The sequence below is a fragment of the Neovison vison genome, chromosome 11, assembly GCF_020171115.1.
Source record: "Neovison vison isolate M4711 chromosome 11, ASM_NN_V1, whole genome shotgun sequence".
In the NCBI taxonomy this organism is placed as follows: domain Eukaryota; kingdom Metazoa; phylum Chordata; class Mammalia; order Carnivora; family Mustelidae; genus Neogale; species Neogale vison.
The window spans coordinates 146,944,524-146,960,868 of NC_058101.1; the positions used below are offsets into that span (position 1 = coordinate 146,944,524).

At 43.8% G+C, this 16,345-nt stretch overlaps 1 protein-coding gene across 1 annotated transcript; it reads right to left on the reverse strand.

The window, feature by feature from the left end:
* Positions 1–1,547: 1,547 nt before the first annotated feature.
* On the reverse strand, positions 1,548–12,482 carry REELD1 (reeler domain containing 1). Its single transcript, XM_044268024.1, has 6 exons — positions 12,275–12,482; positions 8,976–9,198; positions 7,775–7,938; positions 4,059–4,371; positions 3,473–3,536; positions 1,548–2,643 (listed from the first exon to the last, which is right to left on the reverse strand). Exons 1-6 carry the CDS (start codon positions 12,480–12,482, stop codon positions 2,035–2,037), a joined length of 1,581 nt encoding a protein of 526 aa, XP_044123959.1. The 3' UTR covers positions 1,548–2,034.
* Positions 12,483–16,345: the final 3,863 nt, after the last annotated feature.

Consider the following 16,345-nt stretch of genomic DNA (forward strand, 5'->3'; position numbering starts at 1 on the left):
GCAGCCCGCACCAACTTCCAGTCACGTGAGCAAGCTGGCTCGAGTGTTCCAGCCCATTGAACAGAACATAGAGCAGAAGAACTGCCCGGCCAAGCCCAGGCAACCCCAAAACTGTGAAAGACGATGAATGGTGGTACTAGTGGCTGTTTTAAACCACTGAGTTGAGGGTGGTTTATTTCACAGGCAATTGTGAATTAATTTTTTATTGTTGGCCAGAGGAGGACTGTCTACAGGCAGCTGCATCTCAGGGAAAATATCATTGAGGAAGGGAGGAATATGTAGAAGGGATAGCTCTGGCTGCTGGTGGAGTATAGTACATTCACTTTTTTCCACAGTATTCCTAGAACACTCACATGTGAGAACACACAATTACCTAGGTCTCCATGTTCCTAATGAGGCACTTGACAGAAGCCAGGAGGAAGATCCAGAAGGAAACAGTCTTGGAATTAGTGCCCTATCAGCTAAAAGAGGCTGAAAAAAACAGCGGGATTTATCTCTTTCCCCATACACCCAGTTTAAAAAAAAAAAAAATGTTTTTGTGGTTAAACTGAGATGTCATGAATGCCCCTCTCTCTTGAACAAGTTACAGAACTTATTCTGCATTAAGTTATTGTGAGAGTTAAATGTGAAAATGTATACAAAGTTCTTAGCACAGTACCTGTGTAAGTTACATACTTGATAGAAAAACACCCTTTCCAAATTTATAGTGGTTTTTCGTTTCCACATTAAAATGTTTTGTGACTCTGTAACAGGTTTACCTCTGAAAAGACAGCCAATTTCTATGTGTCATATTAAATGAACATATTCAAAAAGTATATTCACACCTGTTGTCTTGGCCTCACATAACATCTATGAACACTTGGCTAAGTCAAAGCGATCTTCATAAATCATGAGAGTAGAAATATCTGGTCTTTGTCCACATGTGGTCTTCCTTTTCTCCCTGAAAAGATGAGTAGAGGCTCTTCTTCAGACTGTGTGGTATCATCATTTTTCCCAGCCTGACCTTTGGCAAAAGGCAGTATGTGTGCTGACTGTTAGGATACGCAAGCCTCCCATCAAGTGTAAATGGATGGGAGGTCCCAGATCCATTTGCACCTGATGAAGAAGCTTGCTTACCCCGCTCTGGTGTTTATGCAGCACATATGCATTCCCCCACAGATGTGTTCCATCAAGCTCTTGAAAACGCTCTTGCTTCAGATTAATTTCCAAGGCGGATTTGCCAGGCTTCTGAGTTTCCAAGAAGACTGAATACCCTTGGACTCACCTAGCCAGTGTTGAAGCCTAGTTTTTTGTTTGTTTAAAGTTAAGCACACATTCCCAATGTATCTCTCTACATATTTATATGTAGCCATATTATTTTTTTAATTGTTATTTTTTTATTCATTTGACAGAGATCACAAGTAGGCAGAGAGAGGGGGGGAAGCAGGCTCCCCGCTGAGCAGAGAGCCCGATGTGGGGCTCGATCCCAGAACCCTGAGATCATGACCTGAAGGCAGAGGCTTAGCCCACTGAGCCACCCAGGCACCCCGAAAGCTAGTTTTAAAAATGAAACTTCTTCTGGGGGTGGTTTGGAGAGGTAAACTGAGGGCTCCAGCTCTTTTTCTTGTAAGAGACACAACCTCAACGTTACTTTTTTTCAAAGAGTTAGAAGGGATGAGGCTGACATACTGAGGAGGGACAGAATTTCTATTTCTGCAGGTTCCTTAAGGCAACAGAGGAAGCTTGGCGGCCACAGGAGTCTAGTTAATGAGCAGGTTATACAATATTCATTGTGTTGAGTTTAACTCTTCAAACAGAACATCTAATTGTGAATAGAAAAAAAGCAGCTAAATTACAGATGTTAAGACAACAAAGCTCGGGAAGAACTCCCTCTGTTGATAAAACTGTCCTTTCCCAGCTTCCTCCACTAACTGCTCACTGAGTGGGGGGCACAGCGAATCCCTGTCCTCATCAGCTATTCTCATTAGCTCTGTTGTGGCTGAGACACTGCAGGGTCTGAGGAGGGCCACTCAGCGGCCTAGGATGACGGTCTGCTCAGAGCACTGTTTTCTCGCTACCCACAGAGGACGTGGTCCAGTTGTAGTCCGCTTCAACCAAAACAAAACTGTTCTCCCTCATCTTCCTGACATGCACTGTCTCACCACCATCGCTCCTGGCAACAGCATCCCCTGCAGGCTCACTGAAGGACACTTCTGTCCGTTTGTGGCAATACTGGTCGTGTAGGCAGCGGAGGCCAGCAGCCAGGGCCATGCCCAAGGTGGCGGAAAGGCAAAGCAGGATTCCCAGCTGGGGAGTCCTGAGCTGGATCCCTGAAAGGGCACTGGCTCCTTCTTGCCCAACCTCAGGCCTTGGGTTGGTCTTCCTGGGGTATCCCATTCTGTCCCCACCATGTTCCTCCCCCACTCTGGGCTCTTTGCACTTTGGCTGAGTTAAGGAGCTGGGAGAAGGCCTCCATGTTTCTGACTGGGCTCCAGCAGCAAGTGACCTGGAAGTGGCAGAGCGGGGGAAGACAGGGGTTGGGGTGGCTGCCCCAGCCCCATTGCCAGTAAGTGCTTCAGACAACCAGAGGTGCTGAGGATAGGTAAAATGGGCAGTAGACAGAGGGGGCCTCATCATGGTCCCATTAGAGGACTCCATCTTGTCCTAGAAAAGGAAAGGGAAAAAAGAGAAGTCGAAAGACCTGGTCTTCTTCCAAGCTGCCACCCAACTTCACACTTAATCTGTGTTTCTTTCGACATCTAACCTGAACTCGTAAAAGATCCCAGGCAGCAGCTGAAAACCCAGGCTGGTGCCTGCTCCTGAAAGAACTCCTAAAATGCTCAAGTAGATAGATATGCCCTTGTGATTGATGGGGATAAGGTGGCTAATGGAAACCTCACAAAGAGAGCATAGAGGCCAGTCACAAGAATAAACCTAGAGTCCTATAAGAGGCTTCCAGACCAAGATGCATGATTATCATCTCCAAGGGCAGAAAGCTTTGAGTGTCTTTTTATGCTGGGACCCACACAAGATGGCATTTAATCTCTTGTAGGTTCCAATAAATACGAGTAAGAATATTATATGTTTTATTTTGTGTTCCTTTTAAGACTTCAAAGGAATAGTAAATCAGTGGGCATGTATATTTTATATTGCCCATTGATCTAACCTCTGGAACCATACATGGCATTTCGAGGCCAACGTTATAAAGCAAGGGGTGGAGAGGTGGGGAGACAGGAATTATTAACTGAGGCTAAGTGGGAAAACAAATCACTAAAACTATCAATTTCTACAATTGTCAATAACTTTGGAGACACTGTGTATAACAGAAAGGCTGGTATTGATTGGTAAAAAGATGCTGCATATATATCATACCCTTGCCTCCTTCTCTCAAATTTTGGTTACTAGTCTAATAGCTCTGCTTTCCTAGCCTGGAACTTCCCACACTGGGATCAAAATATCAACCCTATCACCCACAGACAAACATGGTTGTTACCTGTTCATCTCTATCTGAGGGTAGGCAAGTTTCCAATGAATCAAAGCTTGGATCATCCTGAGTCCTAAAGCAAAAGATAGAAGGGTGAAGAGAAGACTATTTATACAGATCAAAAAGCAACATTTCCTACCATTGCTGTATATACGGACAAAATCAGATTTCCTTGGAAAGAGTCCTGAGTTTGGAGTTAGGAGCTGAAGGGAAAAGAGGGAGGGGGTGGGAAGAGACAAGTGAGTACAGCAACAAAGCCTCACTAAATGCTTTTATTTATTTTATATAAAATATGTATTTATATATTATAAATTTATACATCTCTTCTATAAAACATATATTTATATCTGATTTTATATATAATAGCATATCAGAGATCTCACCCTATCCAAGAAAGTACAGTTCCCCCCAGGCTATTTTTATACCCAGCCCTTTTGGCCAGTAGTCCTTCTACGATCAGGGTTTCCTGTGCACTTAAGAATAAATACGGTGAGATCTTTTCCTGTCAGATGCCAAGAAGTTCAGACTCCCTCAGCACCCCAGGATTTGGTCTTATCCCACCCCCACACTGAATGGTCCACCCCTGACCCATTACCTGAGATGGGTGCTAGAACTGGAAACAACGCCCTCTGAGAAGAATCTCCTGAGAGCCATGAGTCTCTCCAGCCCATGGATATCCAGGGATGGCTCAAGGATTCTGTTGATGTCCCCTCTGGGTTGCTGGCCATTGCTGACAGCAGTAGCTGTGTGTGAAGATGACTGGAACAGAGTCTCCCCACCCCCAGGAAACTCTGTCACCCAAAAACTTGCAGGAAAGGGATCTAAGCTGTTATCCTCTGCAGCTCCAGTTGGAACAACGGCAAAGATGTTTGCATGTTGCTGAGGAAGAGCGCTGGGGGGTCTAGGAGCTAAACAGAGATCCAAAGACACCATGAGAGAGTAGAGAATTTTCCTTGTATTGATTAACACAAACAACTATGACACTGGGATAAATACTAGAGACTTTAATGTACCTTTAAAACAAACCATTAAGTTTGGGCTACTCAAAAGTATCAACAAAAGGATGATCTGCGGGGCGCCTGGGTGGCTCAGTGGGTTAAGCCTCTGCCTTCAGCTCAGGTCATGATCTCAGGGTCCTGGGATCGAGCCCCACATCTGGCTCTCTGCTCGGTGGGGAGCCTACTTTCTCCTCTCTCTCTGCCTGCCTCTCTGCCTACTTGTGATCTCTCTCTGTCAAATAAATAAATAAAGATCTTAAAAAAAAAAAAAAAAAAAAAAAGGATGATCTGCCCAGTAATATAAGCCCTTGACCAAGTGCGAAAGGACTCGGTTTGTAGTATCTCTTTAAAGAGTAAGTCTTTGTCTCTCTGGATTTATGCGTTTTTAATAGTCACCACTCAGGGAGTATAGAAACAACTGTGACCACTCTGTTTTTTCTCACCTCTGCCAAAAACTGCTTCTAGCTAGGAAAAAAAAAAACAAAAAACAAAAAAAACCCAACAAAATCAGAATCCCACAAATCAAAGATTTTTGAAAGCCCTAGATCTTTCCTGCCATATTATTAATAGTAAAAGTCTCCCTGGTAATGATAATGACTTGACCCTCTGCCATGGGCAGAGTCAAGGTCACTGCTCTCCACTGCCCTCCACCATCTCATTTCCCATCCGTGACTGGCCAACATGACAGCCCAGAGCTTTAGAAATAGAAATTAGAAACAGCATAGCAAGCAAGCAAGGACCAGGGAGTCGGGTGACTGGGTTCAGTTCTCCATTCCACTAACTCCTTCTTTGGGGCAAGTCCTCCCAGAACATCAGTTTCTCCTTTTGCAAAATGGGACCAATAATGGTTCCTATAGCCTAGAGCTTCTGAAGGGTGAAAGAAAATCATTGATGTAGAAGCATGGAGCACACAGCACAGGTGAACATGCAATAAAGGTTTACTGTAATAACGCTTAGGATGACTATGATGGTATTCACAGAAAAACACATTAGCAGAGGTTTCTCTGGCCAGGGCTCTAACTGGGTTGAAATGCATTTTTTCCCCCTTTAGTCCCACTCTTCTCCAAAGCCTTCAACACTCCAAAACACTGAGATTAAAGTGAAAAACAAAGAAGCCTAATGGGCACACAGAATGTGGCAAAAGCTCAACAGTCTTACACTTCTGCCTGAACTCAGAATTCATTCAGACATTCCCTGCAGACTCATCATGTGATGGGCATCACTGTGATCGCGGGGGGGGGGGGGGGGCGGGCTGAGGGGGTGGGTACAGAAGAGCTGCGTAGTGGCCGTTGTTGTTCCTGAACTCGAAATCCAGGAGAGACTCTCAGATGCCCAGTCTTAAAAATGATGGTGTGATGAGAGCTTTAAATCTAGAACTGAGAAAGCAATTACATTTGTCTCCCAAAAAGTACAGGAGAAAGTTTCACAAAGGAGATATTTGAACCTCCCCTTGAAAGATAAATAGATAAGCAGGAAGAAGAGCCCAGTTTGAGGAAGTGTAAGAAGGAAAAACATGGAGATCATGCCCAATGGGGTTGGGTAGACCCCAAAGTGTCCTGAGGGTTTATTGGGAAATAAGTTTGAAAAGTACAAATGTACTATCTTCCTAATGTGAAAATTCATGATTCATCATTTATTTGCCCACTGCAGTCACTTTTGAAAATTTTTAAAAGATTTTTATTTATTTGACAGAGAGAGAGAGCGCGCACAAGAAGAGGGATCAGCAGGCAGAGGGAGAGGGAGAAGCAGGGTCTCCACTGAGCAGGGGGCCCAATGTAGGACTCGATCCCAGGACACTGGGATCATGACTTGAGCTGAAGACAGCACCTTAATTGACTGAGCCACACAGGTGTCCCAAGAAATCTATTTCGCTTTGCTAGATGACGTCCCCTACCCCCGCCACGATGCACATATACACACACACTCCTTTGACCTTTGAGAACCCCTGGGCTTTGTGTAGAGGAATGGGCAGGAAAACAGCCTGGGCCAGGAGGGCAGGAATGTGTGCAACTACATACTGAGGAGTTTATCCTGCAGCTGCTCAGATGGGAGTCTCTTACCCCATGGGGGACAAGGTTCCCAACAGGGACCCAAGACAGAGAGCAGAGACATGATATCACTTTCTGACACCTCACCTTTAGTCACATTCTTATTAAAACAAACATGCTTGGGATTAAAATGCAACATTTGCATGACAGAAAAAGACACGTGAGACTTCAAACACACGATGGGTTTGCAGGATCTTCTCCAGGCCACACTGTCAGACCCTGAGATCTTGACTCTGCTTTTTGGAGTATCTTGGTGGGAAGGCTGGGTGAGTGGTGCTGGGCAACAGAAGATGGTTTGGGGCATGTGCCTGGGTCTGCTAGCCTGAGCCAAGTCGGGCATGAACATGTTGGCCAAGAACCAAGGATAGAGTCAAGAAAAGTGGAATTGAAAGGATTAAAGATAGGAGCGTCTGGGCAGGTGGCCTCTATGAGTGCGTCCGTTCGGAGCACTTAGCTAGAAATCAGTAATGGAAATGAGTTCCCGATCCCCAGCAATTTTCAGGTGACCACTGTATTCTGTAGCTGTATTCTCACTGTGTTCTCTTGTTTTGTTTTGTTGCAGAAGTTCATGGGCCAAAGGAGTCTTGGGTTGATGTGGTGAACCAGGGAAAAATTCCATTGCTGCCCAAGCAGCCTCTCATTCCTGATTCCTTTCTCCAACCCAGGCTGCAAAGAGCCATCTACCTACTATGGAAAGTAACAATGAAAGCTTGAAGAGTTTTTATGTACAAAGAAGAAAAGATCATCTCTTTCTTGCACTCCTCCTGGAGCTCCAGGGGTCTGAAGAACCCCAAGGAGATGCTGTGACCACTGGTAAGTGTGGGAGTGGAGGGAGGTGGGTGCTGTTGTTTGGCTTTGTGGCAGAATTCAACTGTCCAGCCCAAGGCCCCCCATAATCTGTGAGGCTGCAGTGGACAAACAGCAGCGGCAAGCATGCCCTCCTGCCCTTGGCCATGAGCTGCTGTGGCCACCCAAGGCAAGTGTTCAGTGCCTGAGTTGCAGGAACTGGAACTGGCTGTAGTACCTTCTAAGTGAAAATCACATTTTCCCCTGTTTAAGTATTCGGAAGGCAGTTATAAAAATGTGATTAATTTAGGGGTGCCTGGGAGGCTCAGTCAGTTAAGCGTCTGCCTTCGGCTCAGGTCATGATCCCAGGGCCCTGGGATGGAGTCCCACATCAGGCTCCGTGCTCAGCGGGGAGCTGCCTCCCCTTCTCTTTCCCATAAGCAGCCAGACAGGCTCTTGAGTCCTGCGGCAAGCAGTACCTGGCGTGGAGCTCTCGGTTGCCTCCCGACTCCAGCCAGAGCTTGGCATGGGTGAGCCGAGCTGCTCGTGATGGTCAGTGTGGGCTCCAAGGTGTGTCTGTTGAGACACAGCAGACGATTCAATCCTCTCCCAGTAAACGAAATATGACTGGACAACTGACAGACTGTGGAAAAAGAAAGCAAAATGATGCCTTAAATAACACCTGAAGAAGAACAAAAGTCTACGTGAACAGAAAAACTGAAGAGATGATTGTATTGCCCTTTGTGTGACTCCACTCTCTTCAGAAACAAAAACTCAATAGCGGCAAATAATTAAAACAGGGAAGGATATGTCTAAATTCCCCTCCTGAATAAATACAGTCATTAGAAAACCTCATTTAGACTAAAAGGTGTCTTCTTGAACTGTTTAGTCTCAAAAGGTTCCGTCTTTAACTTTATTATTAGCCATTACTGGTATACTGTTAATTGAATTACTCTGTTAATTGAAAATTTCATAATTCTGTTGTACAATGGTACAGCTCTATTGTAATTGTCGATTCCATTGAAAATCAGAGATAAATTGTTGGTACTCTAACTAATATTTTGAATACTTAATGGCTTTCTTTAGTAAAAATCCCTTTCACAAACATCATCTCATTTATCCTCCCCCAAATTTCACTGAAGTAGGGATTATCGGCTGGAGTCATTTTTCCCTGTTTAAATAATCAGAAGGCAGTTGTAAGAATCTGATTAACTTAGGGGTTCCTGGGAGGCTCAGTCAGTTAAGTCATCGGCCATCTGATAGACCACAAGCCAAGGCGCAGAGAACTCCGTGGCTTTCCCTGGGCCTGAGTAAGTGTCCACTTATCCGTCTGCCTCAGTCCCTGTCTTTCTCAGTTTTCCCTATTCTCCCACTTGTTCTTCTTTTTACTCTGGTCCAAATTTCCTGGAGAGGTTGGCCAAGATGCATCTGTACCCAGAGAGGAGGGGGAAACCACATGCCCCCACGCTGTGAATAATGACAGAGAGGGGAGCTGGGGGCAACTTCCTTTTTGGTTACCCTCTGCACTGACTGTCTAGTTGGGACAGTCTTCATGACCCTATCCTTGTCATGAGGTGGCTGGAGGTAGGGGCTGAGACATGAAGGAAGGGAGAGCAGAAGCTCCTTCTCTTCAGAGGGTAAGGCTCCATTACCAAGAAGGAGAACTCCCCTCACTCTTACAGGAATGTGATGTCCCCCACAGGCTGGACAGGGGCCTTCCACTCGAAGGACAGGTTTCTCTTCCGGGACTTGTCAGAGTGGGTGACTGTGTCAGCCTCTTGAGAACAAGCCATTGCTTTGGAATGAGGAGGCATGAAAACAAAAGTGCCAGCTATTTGATGATCAGACACTCTTCGAGCCTGAAGTAGAAATCCCATGAAATCTCGACTGCTCCTCACAGTCACTGCAACAGAAAACATCCGTCTGAGGTGAGCCCTCTTGATGTGGTTCCATTTGCTGATTTTATACGGGTATTTTCAAAACTAAAAGCTTAAGACCAGCCCCCCAAAAGTAAACACTTCATTAGGGGGAAAAATAGTTGAAGTGCCACTTCATATCCAAAGCTAATTCCATTTAGATCAAAGTTATGTCAAAATGAAATACAAAAAAAAAAAAAAAACTAGGAAAAATGTGGTTTTTAAAAAATATTGTAGTTTGGAATGCCTTTCTAAGAAAAACCCAATTGCCATAAAGAAAAAGATGATGTAAAAAAATTGTGAATAGCAAAGAAATCAAAAGACAAATTATAAACCAAGAAAAGTATTTGTAAAGATACAAAACAGGCAAATATACAAAGAGTAATGGTGAATCAATAAAAAGATGACCAAATCCCAAGTTATCAAAGGGCACAGACAGAAAATAAAATAAAATATAGTCAGTCATGATTTATTAAGGATGGCACTTGTGATCAGCACTGAGTGTTATATGTAAGTGATGAATCACCAAATTCTATACCTGAAACCAATTTTACCATATGGTAACTAACTAGAATTTAAATAAAGACTTGAAATTTAAAAATCATGATTTAAAAAACAATCATGAGACATTATTGAGATACCTATCTTTTCAACAAATTTTAAAATGTAGAATTATAACCAGTATTGATAGCACTGTGGAAAAACCAGGACAGTCATTCCCTAGTGCTAGAACAATAAACCATGCAACTCTTTGAGGAGGTAACCTAATAATGTTTTCCATATTTAAAATGTAGTTACCTCTGATACATGCTACAACATGGAAGGAACTGCAAGACATTACGTGTAAGTTTCAGTAAGTGAAATCAGCTTAAGTGTAAGTGGATATAAGATGACATACTGCACAATTCCACTTACATGAGGTACCTAGGGCAGGTAAATTATCACAAAGACAGAAAGATTATAAAGATTATCAGGATCTGAGGGGAGAGATGGATGGAGATTATTGTTTAATGGGTATAGAGCTTCTGCTTAAGATAATGAAAAAGTTCTGAAAATGAATAATGGTGATGGGATACAACATTGTGAATGTCCTTAATGTCACTGAACTGTATACATCAATTAGAATGGCAAATTTTATGTTATATATATATATATATATATATATATATATATTTTTTTTTTAACACATACCAAAAAAGCCCAGAAATGCAGTTTCCCTTTGATCTAGCAATTTCACTTGCAGGGATTTCTTTCTTTCTTTCTTTCTTTCTTTTATTTTTTTTTTAAGATTTTATTTATTTATTTGACAGAGAGAGTCAGCGAGAGGGGGAACACAAGCAGAGGTAGTAGGAGAGGGAGAAGCAGGCCTTCTGAGGTGGGTCTCGATCCCAGGACCCTGAGATCATGACCTGAGCCAAAGGCAGACGCTTAATGACTGAGCCACCCAGACGCCCCTGCAGAAATTTTTCTTACAGGCATAAATAATACGGCAAACTCATTTGTAATGAAATGAGTAGCAAAAACCAGGGTCATAACTTCATAGGCTTGCTCAGTGCAGCTTAGAGTCTGTGATCATTTTATTTCCCATGCATTTGAACTCTTAGTAGTAAACATTTGTCCAGGTATTTAGTTATTATTTAAAACTGGACATTGTGCTAGGCATTGAGCATACATCCATGAACGGGATAACATGGTTCTTACCTTCAAGAAGCTCGCAGATTAGTGGGATCCCAGAAAAAAAAAAAAAGAAAGAAAGAAAAGAAAAGAAAATACAGTGTAATCCCAGCACAATAAAGTAATAATTGACCCTCACTGGATCTAGAAAGTGCTCTCTTATATATGTGTCCTAGTTCCAACCACAATCCAATTTGCTTCCTTCAGGTCTTTTATTAGAATTCAGGTGTCACACAGGGGCACCTGGGTGGCTCAGTTGGTTAAGCAACTACCTTTGGCTCAGGTCATGATCCGGAGTCCCAGGATTGAGCCCCACATCAGGCTCCCTGCTCAGTGGGGAGTCTGCTTCTCCCTCTGACCTCTCCCTTCTCATGCTCTCTCTCTGATTCTCTCTGTCTCAAATAAGTTTTAAAAAAAAATTGGGTGTCATGATATTTTGGGTCATTTTTACAGCTTTATCTCCCTAATACAGTGCTTTGATTTTTACCATTTTCATTCCCTTAGCCACAGAATACAGGAGTGCCAACATATTAATCCCTTCATGCTGGGGTGCCTGGCTGCATACTGTGGCGATTGGAGCCTCCAGGAAAGCTGCCTCCAGTTTTGAGCAGCCCCTCACATACGCCCCAGCACGCTCTACACATATTATCCTTTCCTCGCTGTATCGTGACATGACAAAGTTTGGGAATCTCTGTTGGAATAGCCTGAATTTCAGTTCAGAGAGTATATTGCTATGGGGGTCAATATATTGCTCACAAAATTTTTCCCCATACTTACCAACAGAACAGAATGATTGGGCAAAACAGTACTTCCAGAGTAAATTTTATTTTGATTTATCACCTCTAATTGCCATCAAAAGAATCAGCACAGTCCAAAGGGGGTCAAGCCAACATCGCTGATGTGTTTGAATTTACTCACAGCTGTGTAGACTCAGCTACCGTCTTTGGCACCTGGAGTTCTCTCTGCTTTTGTAGGCACCCAAACTAAAATCGCAGGAAATACTTTTCACTCTACAAATAACTTTAGTTTTAAATAATGAGAAGCAAAAGCCTGTTTCTCTCTCTCTCTCTCTCTCTCTCTCACACATACACACACACACACACTATATATGAAGTTTGTTTAAGGTGATTACATTTTTATCTTCAAGTAGGACAGATAACCTTTTTTATAATAATGCTATTTGTGCCTTCCTGTAAAAAGTAATATCAATATAGAGATTAGTTATGTGGTTCTCGTGATACAAATATTTCATAACTTATCTTTGACTAAATAACTGCTTCTTAGGATTAAGTCAAACGTTGGCGGAGGAAACTCCTGCTTGGGACAAACACAGCTTGGGATCGGTCAGTAGGGTCCCGTGGGGTCTGGCAAAGCCTCTCCCATACGTACCTGGAACCGTGTCACCCGGTGAGTAGGAAGATCTACCAGTGTGAATGGTGACATGGTAGGTCCCTGGGTCCTGAGGCTGGGCTTGAATGTGTTTGGGCTGCAGGTCCTCACAGGCCCCTGAGCCGGCACCATGGGAAAAGGCAGCTGAGCAGGAAGCCAGGCAGAGGGCTGCCCAAGCCCAGCCTCCAAGGACAGCCAAGACCCTCATCTTGACCTTTTCCTGTCTCATGAGAAACAACAGCTTCAATCCAGATGCTATTTCAGAAAATGATATGATGTCCTTTTGAATGTGACCGATCTGAATATACACTACCTTTAAACCCAAGATACCGTTAGTGCCACCTCCCCAGATTGCAAGGGCTCAAGGTCAAGATCAAAAGGATGTGCCAGGCTGTAGGAAGTGTTTCAATTTCTAAACAATTTTTTTTTAATTCTTCTCTTCTTATAGTTTTCTCATTAGACTAGATAGCTTCTTTTTAAAGAGGATTTAATTAAGTCAAAGAAATAAGACCAGAAAAAATTCGTGAACTCTTTACAAGCTGTCTGATATCCAAGGGCAGTGTGAGCTATAATACATTATTGGTTAAGTTGAGACACCCAATATTCCAATATGGTCAGGCAGCAAGGCATATGGTGACTTGGATTAGTGTCTTATTGCTACAATTGCAAAGTAGAGGGTTGAATGGTACAGAATTTCTCCCAACTATGAATTAATTACTTAGAAGCAACTGTTAAATTCACCACACTCTGGTATCTTCTTGTCCCTCCTCCTACTGACTTGTTTAGTTATTTCACTACTTTTTCACAGAGAAGATGGGCAGAGGGAGTTACACCCAAGTTGACCCACTGTGCACCTTATTAAATTTACAGGGGGTGGGTAGAGGGTTAGCTCAGGAATAGAATTAAATGATTGGATAAAATAATATTTAGGGAGTAAGTTTCACTTTTATTTTCTAGCTCTAATGCCATGGACAGAAAGAATTGAAGTTGACTGCGTAAGGAAGTTCTCAGATGAGAATAATGGGAGAGATAGCAAACATGACAGTGAAAGGTCTCTGAATAAACATTTAGGACTGTCGAGCATGTTTCAAAAGGAGTTGTTTGTTTTTATATTTTTATATACACAGGAATTATTCAAGTTCAGCTAGTATGTTGATCTAAGGAGCCATGCAAGGCAACAGCCCTCCTCTCTAATAAGCTAGTTATGAAAGATAAAAATAAAATACTTTCCATGTAGCAAAAGTAGCTATAAAAACAGGGGGATAAGGAGATAATCCAAACAACCAAGTAACCCAATGTCATCTACCCCCATTCTGTCTTCACCCACCACCCTGCCTCTTACGTGGACCAGACACAAGGAGACGGGAGGGTGACCTATAATTCCAGTCTTTTGGACTTAAGAGTCCTTCAGACAATAACTTCCTCTGTTAGGGTTGCTTGCCATGAGGAAAAAAAAGTAAAAAACCTTTCCACCACCAGGGACCATTCCTGCAGTTTCCTAGGCCCATTAAGAGATCACGAACAATGAGCTATAAAAACACATTGTCAGTTGAGGGGACCCAGGGCTTTTCCATTTTCTTCCACAGGGACCACAAGCAAATGTCCTTGGAGCCTTTGTTAATAGCAGAAGGACTAACTTCAGATCAAACATAGACACCTACAGAGGAAAGGGGTAAGGCCGTGCCCCACAAAGCCCACCCTCCCCTCCTTAAATCTTGAGGTTTCTGCTTTCCCACCAGCACTGGTCTACCAGAACCAGGAAAACAAACACTTACCTAGAAACACACTTTCCTTCAGGTTTGATGGACTGGCTTCCCCCCTCAGAGTTGCAGAGATGCATCTTTTAAACAAGTCTTTTTGTCTCTCTTCTGTTCCTCCTCTAATGGGCAGGAGAGCAGCTGTTACCACTAATCCTCGGCATCCACAGGAGCTGTCCCTCAAGGTCCGGAACCAGCCTTAATCTCATTGGTTTTCCCTAGGACCGCATACACACACAGGGTTTCCACACCAACACTGCTCAAGCCTGTGTGAAGAACTAGAGAGAACTGGAATTGGTCTTGCCCATGACTGGCACTGGCATCCTCTGCGGGAGCCAGAGGCCTTCATCTCGGTCTCCTTCCCAAGGGGAGAATGACTGAGTCAAACAGTGAGTGCTCTCTGCTTCTTGAGTCAATGGGAGCTGAAGAAGTCATCCCTGATGAAGTGGGATTGATGCCATGGACAAAGACCCATGTTTGGTATAAAAAAGTACCCCGAGCCTGCTCCTTCCCCTTTTGGTGGCACTGAAGCTGGAATTCCTCAAACTGCAGGCATGTAAGAATCACCCAAGACCCTTGCTAATAGCTTAGAGCCTGTAGATTGATAGTTCCCAAAGCGGGGTTCCCAGAGCACACCATCAGCATCCTCTGGAAGCTGTTAGAACTGCAAATTCCTGGAGCGCACCCCAGATGAATCTGATACCATCCCAGATCCATAAATACTCACAGCAACATGGAGGAGAGTCAAAAGGCTACATGGTGTATGATTCTATTAATATAACATTCTGAAAAAGACAAAAGTATAGGAATAGAAACAGGTCAGTGGTTGCCAAGGGCTAGGGTTGAGAAGAGGAGGAACTTCAAAGGGCAGCACGAGGGAATTTGGGGGTGATGCGAGTGCTCTGGATCTGTACATTCTTGTTAAAACTCAGACTGCAGGGGAGGAGGTCGGGGGACGGGTGAGCCTGGTGCTGGGTATTAAGGAGGGCATGGATTTCGTGGAGCACTGGGTGTTATACGTAAACACTGAATCTTGGAACACTGCATCTAAAACTAATGATGTATGGTGACTAACATAACATAGCAAAAATTAAAACAAAAAAACTCAGACTGCACATCAAAATGGTACATAAATAAAAACTGTATGTAAATAAATATGTAGAATAAACAAAACTGGAGGGGACAGCTATACACAAGTAGCGATCAGACAGATGATCAGTGGGTGTCAGAAAGGCGTTCTATGAGATTAATTCCACGACAATCCAAAAACCTTCACAGAAGTTATGTTTGAACTGTACCTTAAACACTGAGCAGAATTCTTCCTGGCCACAAAGACCGGAGAACATTCTAGAATGAGAGGAAGGTATTGAATACTTTTTACTCCACGTCCTGATGACTGTCCCTATAGAGTGTCCCTGTTCAAAGTGTGGTTCATGGACCAACATCACTCAGGAGCTTGTTAGAGGTACGTGTAGACTCGCAGCCCCTACCCCCCATCCCCCTGCAGATCCACGGAGCTCATTTCTGCTTCTTGGAAGTACTGCTCTGGAGAAGCTGCCCATATCTCAGCCCTTGGAAAAGCACCCACATACCGTATGACAATCTCCCATCTCACCTGACTGATTAGTTAGAGATGGCCACTTTTCCCGAGACGAGGCAGTCCACTGATTGCGCAGCAACCAATCAGCTGCCTTGAGAATCTGGACTTTTCAAGGAACACAGACCACGTCAATGGAAAGGTTCAGAAAAGCTAGGGTTGGAATAGGCGACAGGGCAAAACTGCAAACCGAATTTGATTCCTGAGAGTTCTCGGTGGCATTCTCCTTTCTTCATGCGAGGAGCTTTTTGTGTATTTGCGTGTTTGTTTTCATTTTCCCACCTATGAAACTTGACCGTGGAGTCCTGCACAGGGTCTGATGTGTTTGAGATATGCTTGGAGAGAGGCGGCAATGGGGGGAGGAAAGTGACCAAACTCTGAAGTGATTTGCATGTCACAGTGAGGGGGTTGAAGCATATCCAGTGAGAAAGGAAGGGGCTCCCAGGGCTGTTTAAACATGCAGCTGGAATTCTATGAAGGCAGTTCTGGAAACAGTTCGAGTGCCACAGACAGAGACAAGGGGCCGTAGAGGAAGCTGCTGTATCAGGCCGGTGAGAAAGAATTGGGTGGGCAGTGATGGTTGGGAGACCAGAGGGATGGACTCAGGAGATCATCTGAAGGCAGCCTCAATAGGGTTTGGTGACTGACTGAAAGTAGGGTACCCAAGAGAGAATTTTAGCATGGACAGTGTCGGGGGAATCGGAGTGGGGGTCGGGG